At 38.6% G+C, this 16,080-nt stretch overlaps 2 protein-coding genes across 2 annotated transcripts; one reads left to right on the top strand and one right to left on the bottom strand.

Moving 5' to 3' along the window:
* Positions 1-56: 56 nt before the first annotated feature.
* On the bottom strand, positions 57-3,834 carry LOC121782621 (2-oxoglutarate and iron-dependent oxygenase domain-containing protein CP2-like). The gene is made up of 9 exons (XM_042180544.1): positions 3,292-3,834; positions 2,862-2,909; positions 2,333-2,509; positions 2,085-2,235; positions 1,907-1,993; positions 1,527-1,651; positions 1,195-1,313; positions 848-959; positions 57-360 (listed from the first exon to the last, which is right to left on the bottom strand). The coding sequence occupies exons 1-9, from the start codon at positions 3,622-3,624 to the stop codon at positions 325-327; spliced, it is 1,188 nt and encodes a 395-aa protein (XP_042036478.1). The 5' UTR covers positions 3,625-3,834; the 3' UTR covers positions 57-324.
* Positions 3,835-8,570: 4,736 nt separating this feature from the next.
* LOC121782961 (fructose-bisphosphate aldolase 3, chloroplastic-like) lies at positions 8,571-11,916 on the top strand. The gene is made up of 6 exons (XM_042180976.1): positions 8,571-8,899; positions 10,248-10,517; positions 10,680-10,789; positions 10,881-10,971; positions 11,087-11,356; positions 11,430-11,916. Exons 1-6 carry the CDS (start codon positions 8,738-8,740, stop codon positions 11,706-11,708), a joined length of 1,182 nt encoding a protein of 393 aa, XP_042036910.1. The 5' UTR covers positions 8,571-8,737; the 3' UTR covers positions 11,709-11,916.
* The last annotated feature ends 4,164 nt before the right edge of the window (positions 11,917-16,080 follow it).

Genomic DNA, 16,080 nt, shown 5'->3' with positions numbered 1-16,080 from the left:
TTCGCTAGTGAGACCAGGAAATGTTATTATACTACTACCAATTAAGAAGCACTATATAAATCATAAAGAAAGTAGAAAGAGTTGGATACATAAAGAATGCTGGTTTTTAATTACATGAGTGAACTGCATAGCAGGTAGGACCAATCCAGATTTCTTGCACCTAAATAGTTTTCATTTACATATGCGCTTGGATTGCCAAAAAAACAGACAACAAAAAGGAAAATTGCTACATGCTGCTGATTATAAATATAAGAATATTTGATTATCCAAGGATGAGTTAGCATCTAATGTAATACAGCTTCAACAAAACAATATACAACAGGCTCAGGTAGCAGTTTGCCCCTCCCTCCTCAGCAAGTCCTGCAAAACAAACGGTTTAGAACTTGTCATGTTTTGTTCGAGTCTAGATACATGAAAGATCTTTGCAGTTTTTTCAGCGCAAATGATGTTCGTTGAGAGCACCATGATCACGGTATAGTTCACTATGGCAATCTCTATTAGACTTTTGAACCTGTGATATCTTTCTCAAAGACAACAATAACACGTGTTCTCATAAACAATAATTCTAGCACATAACCCTGATGGATAGTTTAAGCCATGTCATAGCATCAGATAACATTAATCTGGTATATCTTGATTCTGATGACACTAATCAATCTATCATATGCAGAAACTGAAACAGCGGCAGTGCCGGTCACCATGTAGCATTCGTGACCAATTTTCAATGGTTTTTTTAAAGCTTTGGACAGTGAATGAATTGTTGGTATTGAGGAGGAAAACAGGATAGTGTTGTCCTTCACAGATGAAAGAGGAAGCAGTATATCCAAAACTATGGATGTTAGTATACCATTTTGATAGCAGCGACTGACAGGCGTTGTCTTTCTTTCTTCTCATGTTGACACTCTGCACACCAGCTGGAGAAATCTTTTTGATATTTTCGGGATTCTCTAAATACAGAACTGTAGAGCAAAGATATCAGAACTAAGTATGAAATTGCAGGAGCTTTACCCTTATGAAATAATAATAAGCCAACCAGTTTAACCAAATATAATGCTTCGATTCAGACCAAACAATTCCGGCAATAGGTGAAGGAAAGCTATAACACTAAGTTAACTTCGATCCCAGTATAAAAGTACTGCTCCTTTAAAGTCAAACGCGCGACAGACATTAAGTGAAAGAGAACAGTAGCCTTACCTTCTACACCATAACACTAAGTTTATCCTCTTTCCTGATGTGGTGGCTCTAGCACCATGCCTATGACGGCCACAATGAAGAACAGCACGCCCTGGGACATGTGAGTAGTCAAATATCTCCTGCAAAACAGCCAAGACAAACCCGCTGATGAGCCTATTTTCAGCTATTACAATTAATCCTGACATGAATTTTTTTACTAATACCATCCTATGGAAGTTTTTTATGTTGAAACAGGTGAATTTTCAGGAAGTCTTTTATGTTGAAACAGGTGTATTCTCAGGAAGTTTTTTATGTTTACCAATAAGGAAGAAACTGCTGCTCGAGCAACTTACCTCAGACTGTGTTTCTGTATTTACATGTTTATCACATCGTACACCACGAAAAAAGAGTTCACCCCCAGAGAATTGTTTACCCACGCAGACATTCAAGGTTACTTCCGAGTCATCAACGTGGAAACCTGTAAAATCAAATTATACACAACTTAAAAACAGCTGAGAAGGGTGCTTTGTGGTTACATTGGAAAGAAGTTCACAGGGCTTCATAATTGCGCATAGGTAATTAAACAAAGGCTTGTACTCCAAAAGAAAGTCATTGTATCGATTTAGCATAAAATAATTTCACTGGCAAGGAAATAATAATTACATTCAGAAATGATTAAACATACAAACAATAAAGATGTGAATCAAAAATAAACTTGGACACAATCACTAACCAAGGTCAACATCTCTATCGATCCCATATTCAAGGACAAAACCATGATGCGTATCAAGGTTTGATCCACCAACACCAGGAAAGAAAACTACAACATATTTTTAGAAGCCTGATTAGTGTCAAACTGAGCACCAACAACATTAGATGTAATCAGACTTGTGACCAAAAAGCAAACTCACCTTTTGATATAGGACGCATAAAATCTACCATGAGCTTCTCAAGCATGGTTTCCATGCCAAAATCATCAAGAACAACACCATATTTATTCATTGTATTGGGTCTCATGATTCTGAACTTTGTCTCGTGGACCCATTTCTCAAAATTTTCTACCTAAGAATATTGAAACATGGTAAGAGAATATGAACACTAAACAAGTTGGCAGAATAATGTTAAGATGCTGAACAATAGCTAAAACTGTGGAAATCACCTCGGCCAGTAACATTTCACAGAACCGTGGCTGCAGCATCTCAAATGTAAAGATTCCAGGAGAGGGTTCCGACATTATGTTTCTAAAAGCCTGTTCAGTGTTCTCACTGATAGCCTTCAGGAACGAGGGCACAAAAAAGTTTGCCGGATGCATACTGTAAAGCTCGAGGTGCAGACGCTGAGAAGATAAAGATGGTGCAGTTATAGAACGTTTTTCCTGGCATAGGAATTCAAATATACAGAAATGATACTAATACTATAGTATACTATTAACATGTTCTTCCATTTTTTTTATCAATTGACAGGCATTCATAGATTAGTTAATTCGTCCTATGAAGATACAATTCTACTCCATCTTTCATTGTTTGAACATGCATGTCCTCCTAATTGTAGAGGTCAACCATTGTATTGCAGCACACTTATCCTATCAGTATAAGCTCAACTATACTGCTCTTATGCACGCCTGTTAGTTGGATAAACTTGATTAAGTTAAGTTATTTATTGTTAATGTAAGTTTAAAGAAAGTATACCTGGTAGTTGGATATAATCTTCTGCCTGTATTCCCGATGCTTCTGAAGCTGTTAAACACAGAAGTAAAAGGTCAATGTCAACGGCGAGTGAGAAATGAGAAAGTATGCCTAGGCTAAAACCTTGTTTACTAAAGAAAACTTTAGAATATCCCAATGCCCTTGATTATTTTTTATCATTTTAGCTACTTTTTCCTTGTTTCTCATCTCATCCAAATGAAGAATAGTAGGAGTAATACTCAATCAAGAACATTATCAATCATGAAAGTAAACACCCCCCTAAGAGCCGCCCATTTGCTTATCTAATTTAGCTAAACAAGCTTTTTTCATGTAGTCTGGCTTGTTTCCAAATTTAGACTCCGCATGGATATACAAATGAAAAATGAACAATGGCACCAACACTAAACGAGGGAGAATGGCGTCAGAGCATTACCCTAACTCGCTCGCTCTCGGGGTAGTACCGGAGAAGAATCTCGCGCATGTAATTCACCTTCACATCGCGCTCCTGTTGAAGCAGATTCGGCGGGAGATACCTCTCCAGCGAGCTGAAGATCAAGGGGCTGAATTCGAGGTCCAAATCCTCGTAATTGTCCGGCCTGTGATCCGAATTGGGGTTCAGCCTCAACCTGTGCGTCAGGTACGTCGGCGGCGCAGCGCCGGCGCCATTTTGTAGCCCCGGGACAGTGGCGCCGCCGTTTACGTGCGCAATTACTTGATCGGGCCTCCCGTCGGGTGCCCCTGGTATACGTGCACCGTCGAGAGACATCGAGGATCGACCAGCAAGTGTTTTCCACCGGATTTCTGCAAAATGTGTGGATTGGAAGGAGTAAGATACGAGCTAAATCGGAATTTCTGGAGCTAAGTTAGAGATTTTGAGTTTTTGTGGGGTGAGTGTGCAGGTGGAGTGGTGAAGGGGACGATGAGAACTAGGGTTTGAGGTAGTGCAAAATTCCGGGTTGTAAGAATTTAATGTGCACTCAGGGTAATGTTAAGATTTTAACTTTTCTTTTTTGTAGTGTGTTACTTGGAGTACTTTTTATTTTTATTAAAAAATTATAATTATAATTATTTACACTAGTGAACATTCGGATTTCATATCGAATTTTTTCTTAGAGAATCTCCAATGGCAATAGGTCAGTCATAGGCTAGCCACAAACTCCTTTTGCCACATCATCAGGACTAAAACTCCTCCCGCCACATTATCAGGACAAGCAACTAGACAAGCAATAGGCTAGAAATAGGCTGGCCACAATAAACAAAATTATAAAAAATAAATAATTAGCAATCACACAAATACGGGAAAATTCAATAATAATATTTAAATTAAAAAAAGTACATTAATTAAAAAAATTACATTAATTAAAAAAATCTAACGACGTGCAGTTCTTCGCGCCCACAACTCTTCAATTAAATCCTTTTGGAGTCGAATATGAGCATCCACTTGGCGCATGTCGACATGTGCCTTGAGGCGGCCGACTTCATCGTGAGGTGCCCCCCTTCGTACGTTGGGGGCGGCCACGCCGTGGCTTGGGCCGGCTTCATTAGCATCTTCATTGGCCCAACTAGTCAGTTGTATACATTCATCTTCGACAATCATGTTGTGCAGGATAATACATGCGAACATTATATCAGCAATGCAGTCGACATGCCACAAACGTGTTGGACCCCTAATTGCCGCCCATCGAGACTGGAGCACACCAAATGCGCGCTCCACGTCCTTGCGCGCCGACTCCTGCCATTCCGCAAAGTAGGATTTCCTCTCATCTGATATGCATCTGATCGTCTTCACAAAGACGGGCCACCTAGGGTATATCCCATCCGCCAAGTAGTAGCCCATATCATGTTGGTTCTCGTTGGCGATAAAACTGATGGCCGGACCGACGCCCTGGCACTGCTCGTTGAAAAGGGGCAACGAGTTGAGGATGTTGAGGTCGTTGTTCGACCCGGCTACCCCAAAATATGCATGCCAAATCCACAGCCGGTAATCAGCTACAGCCTCGAGGATCATCGTGGGATTCTTTCCCTTGTAGCCGGTCGTGTAGAACCCTTTCCAGGCAGCGGGGCAGTTCTTCCACTCCCCGTGCATCTGCATCAGATCCTGGCATTCTTCAGGGGCAGGGCTTCGAAGATACTGATCACGGATTATTTCAATAACGCCCTGACAGAAATACTTCAGACAATCCAGGACAGTCGTCTCACCGATGTGGAGGTACTCGTCCCACATGTCTGTCGCGCTTCTGTAGGCCAACTGCCGCAGTGCACTTTTGTATAGGTGTGTGGCCGGGTCTGTCAGCCGCATTGTACCTGAATCGGAAATACAAATATCGACGCTCCAAAACATCGACGATATGCATAAATACTGCCCTACGCATCCTAAAACGCCGCCTGAAAAGAGGCGCCCCAAACCGCGGCTCCTCCGCAAAGTAGTCTTCATATAGCCGCTGATGTGCAGCTACGTGAACCCGATCAATCACTGCTTGTCGGTGGACAACGGGTGGAGGTCGAGTTACCGCCGGCTGCAAGGCCCTTTGTATCAACCGGTGTATCTCGCGGGACGTATAGGCCTCCAACTCTTCGTTTATTTGCCGTTCGTACTCATCAGCATCCCCACCACTACCACCACTACTACCACCCGCGTTACTCATTTCACGTTGTTGCTCTTGTACAGAAATTAAGATGGAGAGAAAACTCGTTAAAACAAGTGGTGCGAATGAAAATGAAGTGCAAATCGCACATATATAGTGTTTTGAAAAATTAAAAAAAAATGAGCTGGCCGATCGCTCGCCGATCTGGAGCCTGCAATGGTGGCTAGCCGACCGGCGAGCGGATCGGCCAGCGCCTGAGAATCGGCGTCCGCTCGCTGATTTTTTCACCGATTTGGCGCTAGCCGACTCTAATGGTTAGGCGAGCGGACCGACCAGCGCCGGGAATCGGCTAGCCGATCCGCTAGCCGCCATTGGATATGCTCTTATACCAAATTGATCTAAATATCCAACTTTTATAGAATATAGATTTAAATCGAATTAAAGTATTAAAAAAATTCAAATCTCCATCCTTTTATAACTAAATCTAAGTTGATTCGAATAAAAATTAAATTTGTATTATATGGTTCGAAAATTCTGCAAATTCAAAGGTAGGGTTTGAAAAATTATTATCCACGCAATATTCAAACTTGTAAGTCCATCTACTACATGTAAATATTTTCATAACCTAAATTTAACTCTAAAGCACTAAATACTCTCTCTTTCCCACTCTAAATGACACATTTTTTTTTCTATGTTCCATTCTAATTGTCACTTTTATTAAAATAGAAGCATTATTATCTTCATTATCCTCTCTTCACTCAACTCATACTACAAAACTTTACTATAAATCAGTGTTCAATGAAAAATGTCTCTTTTAGAGTAGGACAAAGAGAGCAAAAAAAATAAAGAATACTAGGTTATATGAGTCTCATACAAACTAAACTCAAAAAAGTATTGCTTTCTTACCGGATCGACCAATTAATGAGTTTGGATCAAAGTTTGTTATGTTTGTGTCGTTAATGGGCCGACCCAAGATGAACACAACTAAACATGATTAAAACCATTGACTTCTTGCTTGTTCGTGTTGTGCTGAAATTATCTCCCTTGCAATACAACTTTCTATTTGCACCACACATCTATTTTCTACCCGAATCAATATGATTATAATTCAAAGTTTTTTTTAAAGAAGTAATTTCAAATAAAAACTATTTTTTCACAAGAATTTATTTTTGAAAAGATAACTATTCGCCCGCCACATGAGTGACCATCACCACTACAGAGACCGTGTGGATGACTATCTCTCATTTCCATTCCGCACCTATCTAGTCTCATTGGGATTAACCTGAGTCTTGTGTTACCGATGCTCTAAATATCTAATGACGATATCTCGTTTCCATTCCGCACCTATCTAGTCTCATCGAGGTAGACCTGATTCTTGTGTTACAGATGCTCTAAATATCTAGCAGTAATAGTATCTAAATATTTGGACTTTGGACAAAAATATTAGGCGAGGGATAGCAATGTAATTTTCAAAGCAACTTGCTGCCTTAAAAGTCACAAACTTTTTCCATTTTCCGATTTTTCCTACGAACTAAAAAATCGGCGTATAATGTCATGAACTTTACATTCGGTTGCCATTTTTCCATGACTGGTTTCCGGCCATAAATCAAGCTAACATGTCTTTTTAAGTTGACGTGGCTGCTGACTGTATAAGTTGACGTGGTTGCTGACGTGTCAAACTGCCCAAAAAGTCACAAACTATTCCCATTTTCCAGTTTTTCCCACGAACTAAAAAATTGTCCTGCTGACGTGTCCTTTTAAGCTAACGTGGTTGCTGAGAGTGTGATGAGTGTGTACTAACGTGTTAAAATTAAACTTACTCGTATTTTAGCCCACAAAATCTCCAAAATTCACCTCCATTTTTTACCCTAAATTCATCCCCAAATTCCTTTCACTTCACTCTCAAATCGGTGCCGACGACAATGAGCATGATGGCGGCGAGGGGCTTCTGCGCGCCGGCGGAGGAGTCACTTTCCTATTTTTTTAAAGCCGCCACGTCGACTGACCGCGACTTCTTCCTGCTCTGCTTCCTACACAGGATAAATAATACTCCCTCCGTCCCAAGATAAGTGAAGCACTTCTTTTTGGCACGAGATTTAAGGAATTCATATTTAAATAGTTAAAGTGGAGAGAGTAAAGTATGAGAGATAGAAAAGTAGAAGAGTGAAGAGAGAATAAAGTAGGTGGAGAATAAAGTAAGAGAGAGAATTTTTTGCTAAAAAGGGAAATGACTTACTTATAGTGGGACATCCCAAAAAGGAATACGAGTCGCTTATCTTGTGACGGAGGGAGTAGTAACAGCAAGAGAAACCGCCCTAAAACAGATCCAATTGCATTTCCCGCAATGACGCCGCTAGAGAGCTTCTTCTCCCTTCGCCGCCGCCACTCGTGGCAATAGCCAGAGTTTTGGGGCACACGGTGTCAAGAGGCTTCCCACAAAGAGAAGTGTCGAGAAGTTATTCCTTTGATTTTCCTACAAGGCCTTTTGGAATGGAGTCGTCTAATTTGTTGAAAGATACATTGAATTGGTCGAGATTTGGGAGCTAGAGTGATTATTCTAAAAAAACAAAATTGAGATTAAAACCATACATTCAAACTAGAAAATTGACTAATTTCGAACAAATCAAAAAATCGCACATTCAATCAAAATTGACCAAAACTCGATTGTTTGAAATGGAAAAAATTGAAATTGGATTACGACAGAATTCCTGTGAGAAGAAATCGTGACGGGAGGATGAGAAAAGTTTGTGGGGAAACCGGAAAATAGGAAAAAGGTTGTGACTTTTAGGGCTAATGAATTTCAGCATTTTCCACGTCAGATTTCAGGCTTGCCACGTGCGCAAGATTTCAACCGAAAAACTCTAGGGTCGGGTCAAATAGGAAATTTCAACAACCCGGTAAAATTTATGATATTATACGCTAATTTTTTAGTTCGTGGGAAAAATAAAAAAATAGAAAAAGTTTATGACTTTAAAGGTAGTTTGGCCTATCTAAATATTTACACTTTCGATAAAAAAATATCAGGCGAGGGATAGCAACGTAATTTTCAAAGCAACCCGTGAACAGTGACGTTCAACGACCTAGTGGGTTGGTAGATCCGCCGCAGCCTTTATTCTCCAATTACAGCTCTTTCCGCCAAAGGGCGGACTCTACAACGTAAAGAACTAAAGAAGAAAACAAATCACTCCCCATTTATTAATTAATCACACTAAATTTCTCTTAATAAGCCCTCGCTCTCTTCCAAATTATCACTCTCTTCCTTTCTCTCTCTCTACCTTGCCGAAAACACGAGTGATGGCTTGCTCCAGTTTCGTGAAATTGAACGCCGCCGCCTCATCGGGGATCGGCGGCCACCAGTCCGTCAACTCGCGCTCAGGATCGGCGCCGAGGTTCTCCAACCGCCGCGTTTCGGTCGTCCGCGCCGGATCGTACACCGATGAGCTCGTCAAAACAGCTGTAAGCGATTCCTCCATCTGCTATTAGCGTTTGATTAATCAATTGAAGTGATGAATTATAGCTGTGGCGGTGTTTTTTGGCATATGAAGTTTTTAATCCGTTCGTGATGTAGGAAACACGCAGAAAATGGATATATGCTTATGTTTTGTGTTCTTAGTTTTTAATTTTGTGCTGTATTAGATCCAAGGATAATACTGTATTAGCTCCTTTTTGTGCTCATGTTTTAGGAATTATTGAGCTATATTGTTCTGTTGTATGTTAATTGCATTTTCTCTAGATTGCAGTTTGATGTATTTTTGTTTGAGAGTTTATCGGAGAAATTCGAGATCTGCCGTTGCTGAGATTTGCTAAACATGATTAAGTTATTTTACAATAAAATGCAATTTTTTAGTATATATATGATTGTCATGATTCACGCTGTTGCACTACGCTATGACTGTTAATAAAGTATAGTTGGCTGCAATAGTTGAATATTTTAATATTCTACAATATTCTTCCGATTTTATAATATTTATTTTTATAAAAAGCGGGTCGATGAGGAATGGTCACGTGCTTGCACTACTCATTTGGTTGGTGAGTATTAGTATGACTCACTACGCTTGCAGAAGGTGCTGGTAGTAAGCCTGGTGTGTTTGCAACTGTATGTCTGTACATTCTAGCAGCCTCATATATATTCCATTTGAAAATTATATAAATCATTTTAATTGCAGGGTAAAAACATTATGCACTATACCAGCAATATTTCCCCACTTGCATTTTGCATATTTAAAAGAAGTTTTTATTTGTAAGTTGGAATTGTTCCATAGTTTATGAGTATATTGGAGGATCCTAGTCCCCGTTTCCAGTTTTCCATCTTTCTAATGCTGATATAACGTTTGAAGAAGACACTATATGATACTATACATATTTTTGGTTTATAATATTAAAATAACAGTAACATATTCTTATTCTATATCAATGTTATCAAATAGCTGATATGGCGGTGCCATGGTGCTATGACATGGCGTTCGGTGATGGAAACGCCATAGTACCATTGCGCTGCCATAGCACCGCCATATCTGCCATTTGGCAACATTGTGTGTGTACTGCATTTAGGAATGAGGCATTATGCAAGAAACATGGAGATTAGAGTTGTATTTTATGCTTTTTAATTGTTTTAATAGTTTTAGATGTTATATTTTTATTATTTTCTAATTTTTGAATTATATATAAATATATAAGTATTATTTTATTTATTTAATTATTGACCGCCATATCTGCCATACTAATACTAATACGCCATATCCCTGTGGCGGTTTTTAGGCGAACCGCCATACGAGATTGATAACATTGTTCTATATTGGAACAGAAATCAATTGCATCACCAGGACATGGTATCCTTGCAATAGACGAATCAAACGCTACATGCGGTAAGAGGTTGGCGTCCATTGGGCTTGACAACACCGAGACGAACAGGCAGGCCTACAGGCAACTCCTTCTGACGACCCCTGGTTTGGGTGATTATATTTCTGGTGCTATTCTCTTTGAAGAGACACTTTACCAGTCGACCACAGATGGAAAGAAGTTTGTGGACTGTTTACGTGATGAGAATATTGTTCCTGGTATTAAAGTTGATAAGGTGAGGATTTGGGTAAAGTTAATTTCATTTCAAGCTTTACTATGCTATATCCTCATATCAATCTTATATCCTTGACTTCCTTCACTTATGAGGCCCTGACTTCAATCTAGAATCATGTTATATATTTTCTTCTCTCTTAGTTTTTTGGTTCCATTTTGGCAGGGTTTGGTTCCATTGCCAGGATCAAACAATGAATCTTGGTGCCAGGGATTAGACGGACTGGCTTCCAGATCTGCCGAATACTATAAGCAAGGAGCTCGCTTTGCTAAATGGTTTGCTATTTTTCAAAAGCTATTTTCTTTCTTATATCAAGTGTAACCTTTGACTGACTCAATCACGATACTGCCTTTCTGTGTATTTTAGGAGAACTGTTGTAAGCATTCCTTGTGGTCCTTCTGCTTTAGCTGTTAAAGAAGCAGCTTGGGGTCTTGCTCGTTATGCCGCCATTTCACAGGTATAACTATAGATCTCATCGCCTTCCACCCCTTCCTTATCTGACAATTTTCTTGTCTCATTTCTCTGCTCTTACAAGTGGTGTATTAAACTTGTTTGGTCATGTTCTAATTTAGGATAACGGGCTCGTGCCTATTGTGGAGCCTGAAATTCTCCTCGATGGAGACCACCCAATCGAGCAGACTCTTGAAGTGGCCGAGAAAGTGTGGGCCGAGGTTTTCTACTACCTAGCCGAGAACAATGTTGTATTCGAAGGGATCCTGCTTAAACCAAGCATGGTAACACCAGGAGCTGAACACAAGCAAAAGGCTTCTCCCGAAACCATTGCCAACCACACTCTCACCATGCTCAGAAGAAGAGTGCCCCCTGCAGTCCCAGGAATAATGGTACACTACACATATATAAGGTTACTATTATTCATTCTGAGAGCTTGGATTGATCTCCTTGTTTTTTGCTTAGTTCTTGTCAGGAGGGCAATCCGAAGTTGAGGCGACACTGAACCTCAACGCGATGAACCAGAGCCCCAACCCGTGGCACGTGTCCTTCTCGTACGCACGGGCACTGCAGAACTCCGTGCTGAAGGCGTGGCAAGGTCGTCCTGAGAATGTAGAAGCTGCGCAGAAAGCACTCCTGGTGCGTGCAAAGGCCAACTCCTTGGCACAGCTCGGGAAGTACTCGGCCGAGGGAGAGAACGAGGAAGCTAAGAAGGGAATGTTCGTGAAGGGCTACACTTACTAAGGCGGGCAAGAGGGCTCCTTTCTACAGTAGTTTGGGACTTGAGATTGTTGTTATCTTCCGGTGTTGCATTTTGTTCGAGGTGTCGAGGACATGAAATTTTTTTTTTTTGCTTTTTTTTTAACTAAAAAATTCTCCCTTTGTTGCTCTAAATTATATAGCGCTTTGAATAATACCAGAAATAAGTCGGGCGACAGAATTCTAATTTTAACCTGATTTAGGGTGGAGTCAGTTATGGTGGTCGAACGTACCGTTTTTTTTTTGTGAATGTCGAAAGTGGTTGCTAGCGAAGCTTGTCAAGCGCGTGCAGTTTTACGATACCTTGTTCTCGTCATGTTTTATTTAAGTGCGTGCAGTTTTACAATACTGTGTGTTGTGACCATGGTGACAACCCGTCGATGATCACACAAAGTCTTGCATATATTGTGGGATCTTGTAGATATTGCAGAGCCCCAGCTGCTGTGTCTTTCTCCGCTAGCTTCTTGTTGTTCAGGGTTGCCTCGTTATCTCTGTTCCGTTGACTCCAACTGTCGACCGAGACCGAAACCGGATGTTCTTTTGCTGCTTAGTTTTGTAGAGGTAGCCGACTCTAAGAGTTGTCACCTTTAGAACTACTCTATATATGTTGTGTAATAAAGCATCATTTGATGTCCTATTTTGAATTTCCATGTATTATTACCTTAGTATATGAATTTATATGATAATTTTCCAATTCTTCTATGAACCGTTGTCATTCTAGCCAGTGACCAAGCTAGTAAGGGGCATTGGGGCAATAAGGCTCAAGGCCCTCAATAATTTCAATACTTTCTATATATATATTGAAATCATGTTAAAAATAACATGAGCAATGAGTGGCACAACTGATTGAATATTTTCTCTTAGGTTGGAATCTTGCTTTCCATAGGTTTATTGACCGCTTACTTCTAAATCTAGTTTAAATCATTAATAGCATTATAACAGACGGAAAAAATAAATTTATTATACAGTTCATTTAATATTGCGATATCTAGTCATAAGAAATAGTACTATTATTAATCTAGCAGTTTTCGATTCTCTTTTTGGTTGAGCTAAAACTTCATCAGAAAATTGGCAGAATTTTTTTTTGGCAAAAGTGGAGCATGAATCCATGATGGAGTCCTCCCATTCTTTTTGATGGGCTTGATAGCCCACTTAGATTTTAGACTATGTTAGACTATAGTAGATGTTTTGAATCAAATTAATGTAATTTAACTACCTAATTATTTTGCATTTGATCGGAATAAATCTGCATGTGAGCATAACTCAACATTGCTGTAAATTGCCAATAGGTTATTACAACTGCAAGAGTTCAAGATTCAATTAAAATAAAATGGATTAAATTGGTCTCGAAATGCGACATTGATCTTGCTGTCGGAATCATGCAATTGATTAGGTAAATAATTTTGAGAGAAATCGAATATGACTACAAAAATTCAAGACAGCTTGGGAAGGTATGCTCGTCCTTGTCTAAAAGATACCCATTCTTGTCTTTTTCTACTATTCAACAATTGTTTTTATTTACAACTTTTTTATGCATTATTAGTAATCCATGTACGGGTTTTGGCACCCGAAAAAAACTTGTTAGGATATTCGAGCCCGACCAAATAGACATTCCTAAATATAGGTGCTCGGGCTGGGGTCGGGTGTAGGCTAAATTGCAAGCTCGGGTTCGAGTAGGGTACCTGAGCCCTATCCAACCGAATAGACACCCCTTACCATACATGTACTACTTTGTTAGGATTACATTGATAAAATAGTACTATTATTGATGTTGAACAAAGTCATAAACATAACATCATCTAATAGAAAAATGTGAGACACGAGTCCTTGTTTAGATACTATGTGTATGTTGGGATGTTTGCCACCATAGTGTCTTACTCACATAGCTAGTGATGCTACTGGTATAAAAGTGCCAGTTTTGTTTTTTTTTGAAAGGTGGAATTGTAATTAGACTGACAATTAAGGATTCAAGCCGTTTCAGTTTTAGAACCTAATCAGGCTTTTCTTATTTCAATCCAAAATTATCGATTTTGCCGACTTCACATATTATATATTTATTTTTATATTCAAACGTCGAGCAATGCCACCATATTCATCTCCTCCTTTTGGATTGCACCCCTGACCAGAAAATGTCCTAACGTTGAGCCGTTATGTATATGGAATAATATCTTTCTATTCATCAGATATAAAAACCACTTGATAACACCACACAATATATCTCTCTCGAGCTTCATCCATGTCCAGTCGTCGCTTGCTTCCAGTCGATAGTGTCACTTCATTTTGGACATAACAACTACTCCCTCCGTCCCCTAATAGGAGTCGTTGTTTGACCGGGCACGAGTTTTAAGAAATGTAAATAAAAGTTGGTTGAAAAAGTTAGTGGAATGTGAGACCCACTTTTTTATATTGGTTTTATAATAAAATGTGAGTGGAGTGAGTTAATGGAATGTGTGACCTACTACCATTTATGGTAAAAATGAAGAGCGACTCTTAATGGGGGACGGCTCAAAAAGGAAATTAACGACTCTTATTCGGGGACGGAGAGAGTAACACGCAAGTCAAAGGTCAAAGCGACATTTTTCGATTCTGTGTTCAATTTTTGTTCCAGTTCGACGCGAAATCGTGGTCAAGGTCCGGAACCACCAAACAGTGGTCCAAGGATAGGATAATCCCTAATTTTGGGGGCCACATTTTTCAATTGAAATGACACTAAAGTTATGAGGACCCCTTTTCCTTTATAATTATTTATATGTTTGGAGGTGTGAAATGTAATTTGTGGTCGGGGATAGGACAACCCTAATTTTCTTTTAACTATTCCAAATTTCCAATACAACTTGACCTTGGATCTTAGATTGTGATTCCCATAATATTATAATGTGGTCAAAATCTTATGAATCAGGAGACCATTAAAAATGGGATTAAATAAATAGCTTTAAATGTCGTGAGTTTAAATTCCACAAAGACATAGAGACCAAGTTATTCATACTTAGTTAACTATTAACAAGAAAGTTTATACTTCCTCAAAAAGAAAAAAAGTACTTATACATAAAAAGTAGTAGTAATTCAAAATGCAATAAGTACCAATTGATTTTTTTCTACTTATATATATGTATTGTCCTTTAATTCTAATATAAAGTTCAAGATTGGACATGCAATTTAACTTTGTACATGTGATTAGATGTATGTTTTTATTAGGAAATTGATTAGATGTGTGTGGAATCTAACTTCTGCCGTTTTGCTATTAACAATAGACATTTTCGAAGACAACTATCTTATCGACATATATATAGTCATTAGTCACTACTTTATATGGTCAACCATCTCTATCTTTAATCACATGGGATCAAATTTATTTCCCAAAATATTGAATTCTTTTTTTCCGAAGATACATGTTGATGCACCTGTTATTTACAGAAGTGGCAAAATATTTTAATTTGAATTCTATGATAATATTCGGATTTATGACCTTTAATTATAGTTATATATTCACAAACAAATTGTATTGCCACCAATTTTTATTAAAAGGTATTTAAAAATTTATATCTTGATATAATTAAGAGCTATTTTAGTCCACATTCGACTATTCTATTGTTCCTCTATATTGGTGAATCATTTTGAGAGCTTACTTAATCAATTTGTTCACGAAGAATGTCCAATCATACACTCCAATTTAGTTTTTTTTTTATTGATACCTAAAAATGGTGTACCCCATTCATAAGTAACGTATGGGTGTACAAATACACATATCATCATTCTTTATTGAAATTGTACCATTAGGGGTATTCGGTTGCCAAGATTAAATCCCATGATTAAATATGTATCATGTTTGGTTCATAAGATTGAACCCTACAACTTAATGCTAGATGGATAGTCTCATGATAATTAGTCATACCCTCCCCTAGGGATGTCAATCGGGCCAGCCCACCGGGTTTCGGGCCAACCCTATTCGGGTTGCGGGACAATCGGGTGCGGGCTAATCGGGTTGTTATTTTTTCGGGTTATAAAAGTTCAGCCCTAACCCTAAAAGCTCGGGTTTCGGGCTAGCCCATCGGGTTAATCGGGTTGCTACCGATAAAATTAACATGCGATTAATCCAATAAATAATGGTGAAAATTAGTTATATTTATAAAATGTAAAATATTTAATTATGATAAATTTGAGATATATGCATAAACTCAAATATTAACATGATCAAATACTAATATTTGAGATTTATGCAACATAAAACATAAACATCAAGAAATTTTAAAGAATGTTTAGAAATTTAAATATATTTTTTAGTGAATTTGAAGTTTCTAATTCATTTATCTATTATTATATTAATAAAAACTTAATATATAATTTATATATTTAATAT

The sequence above is a fragment of the Salvia splendens genome, chromosome 20 (genome assembly GCF_004379255.2).
Source record: "Salvia splendens isolate huo1 chromosome 20, SspV2, whole genome shotgun sequence".
Lineage (NCBI taxonomy): Eukaryota > Viridiplantae > Streptophyta > Magnoliopsida > Lamiales > Lamiaceae > Salvia > Salvia splendens.
Note: the sequence above shows the minus strand (reverse complement) of the source record. Positions and strands in the feature narration are given on the sequence as shown.

Excerpts from the sequence above, each read along its gene's own strand:
- LOC121782621 (XM_042180544.1), bottom strand. The coding sequence starts at position 3,624 with ATGTCTCTCGACGGTGCACGTATACCAGGGGCACCCGACGGGAGGCCC. Across the intron at positions 1,314-1,526 it reads ATACAGAAACACAGTCTGAG|GAGATATTTGACTACTCACA; the intron begins GTAAGTTGCTCG and ends GCTGTTTTGCAG. Across the intron at positions 960-1,194 it reads TTAGTGTTATGGTGTAGAAG|TTCTGTATTTAGAGAATCCC; the intron begins GTAAGGCTACTG and ends TTTGCTCTACAG.
- LOC121782961 (XM_042180976.1), top strand. The coding sequence starts at position 8,738 with ATGGCTTGCTCCAGTTTCGTGAAATTGAACGCCGCCGCCTCATCGGGG. Across the intron at positions 10,518-10,679 it reads CTGGTATTAAAGTTGATAAG|GGTTTGGTTCCATTGCCAGG; the intron begins GTGAGGATTTGG and ends CCATTTTGGCAG. Across the intron at positions 10,972-11,086 it reads GTTATGCCGCCATTTCACAG|GATAACGGGCTCGTGCCTAT; the intron begins GTATAACTATAG and ends GTTCTAATTTAG.